We start from the raw sequence: 1,296 nt of genomic DNA on the forward strand, positions 1-1,296 counted from the left end.
AGTAACGACAGCAGGTCAGGATACCGTCACAGCAGTAGGTCTCGGGGGAGGGACCATCGTAGAAGTTTTAGAGATGGTAGTGAGGATAGTAGAGTGGGCAGAAGTAGCAGACGACGTTCTCACTCGTGCAGCCGTAGCAGAAGTCGTAGCAGGGACTATGGACGCAAGAAGGACCGGTATATTTCTAGGTCACGTTCTACATCAAGAACACCCAAGAGATCCAAGAAGCGTCGCCGCTCACGGTCATGTAGTTCCTCTGTGTCACTCCCCAAGAAATGGAAAAGAAGATCCCGGTCGTCATCGTAGGCAAGTGAAGGTCCTAGCGTGAGTGCTGTGGTAAGACAACACCAAGGTAAGTTGTCACTGTTCTGTATAGTGTCTGTGGACTTCTGGTTTCAGGTCATCGAACATTTCGCAGCTCCAGGGAAAGTGCTCTCTCAAATTCTTGCAGAGAAAACTAACAGTTTGAGAGACAGAAAGCAGAAAGTTTCGGTTTGTTTGGTTTTCACCCAAGTCTTTGATAATGGTGGGGAATAAGATGGAGGAATGTCATATTGATAATTTTTTCACTGAGGCACTACATTTGTAATTCATTCCATATCAATTAGGTCTAGTCTGTCATGAATATCTCTGAAAAGGAGGCAACAGATATTCTTTATGTTTTATTTTCTTTTTCAGCACCTGCCTTGCACAGCCCATCGTTTGGAGTTGCATCCCCTGTCATTTTTGACACTAGTATATCCAAAGATAGGTCAATTTTGTGTATAGTGCTAATATTGCAATTAGCCATGTAATTTATTGTGATAATTCTGGTCTTGTACTGGAAGCCTGAAAGAGGCATTGCTGTCATTTCAATACAAGTCTCTTATTTCAGGAAAGAAAAGATGTATACTCATTGAACTTGATTAAAGACTTTATGAGAACAGTAATTTTTGTAGGTTCACATTAATGACATGTATTGTTCTCATATCACTGTCTAGTTCAAGTTCATGAGCTTTGTCTCCTTTTACTTTTCAGGTTCTGTTTTTTAAAAGCTTGCTCATGTAGTCTAGAATAAATGTCATAAATTACCTTTATGGTTTGAATGGCCTTTTGTTGCGTACTATTACTAATAGCATTGTTAGGAATACACAGAGCAGGAAAAGAAATTGGCATTCATCAATAATGAATTGAATGGAAGTTTGGTCTCATTGTCTTGACATTTAACCGTCAGATTTCTTTTACTATTACTTCGCAAGTACCTTTTTTTTTTACGGAGAGATATCCCAATTGTTGTAGTTGGGATGAATTCATAAT

The 1,296-nt window shown here is 39.6% G+C and overlaps 1 protein-coding gene across 1 annotated transcript in view; it reads left to right on the forward strand.

The window, feature by feature from the left end:
- LOC119581947 (arginine/serine-rich protein PNISR-like) overlaps positions 1-1,072 on the forward strand; it is a gene marked incomplete in the record, with an annotated part of 13,713 nt that extends 12,641 nt beyond the window's left edge. The window contains 2 exon segments of the mRNA XM_037930121.1: positions 1-352; positions 679-1,072. Of these exon segments, the coding sequence (XP_037786049.1) occupies positions 1-306 (306 nt within the window).
- Positions 1,073-1,296: the final 224 nt, after the last annotated feature.

Source organism: Penaeus monodon, chromosome 15, assembly GCF_015228065.2.
Source record: "Penaeus monodon isolate SGIC_2016 chromosome 15, NSTDA_Pmon_1, whole genome shotgun sequence".
NCBI classification, from domain to species: Eukaryota; Metazoa; Arthropoda; class Malacostraca; order Decapoda; family Penaeidae; genus Penaeus; species Penaeus monodon.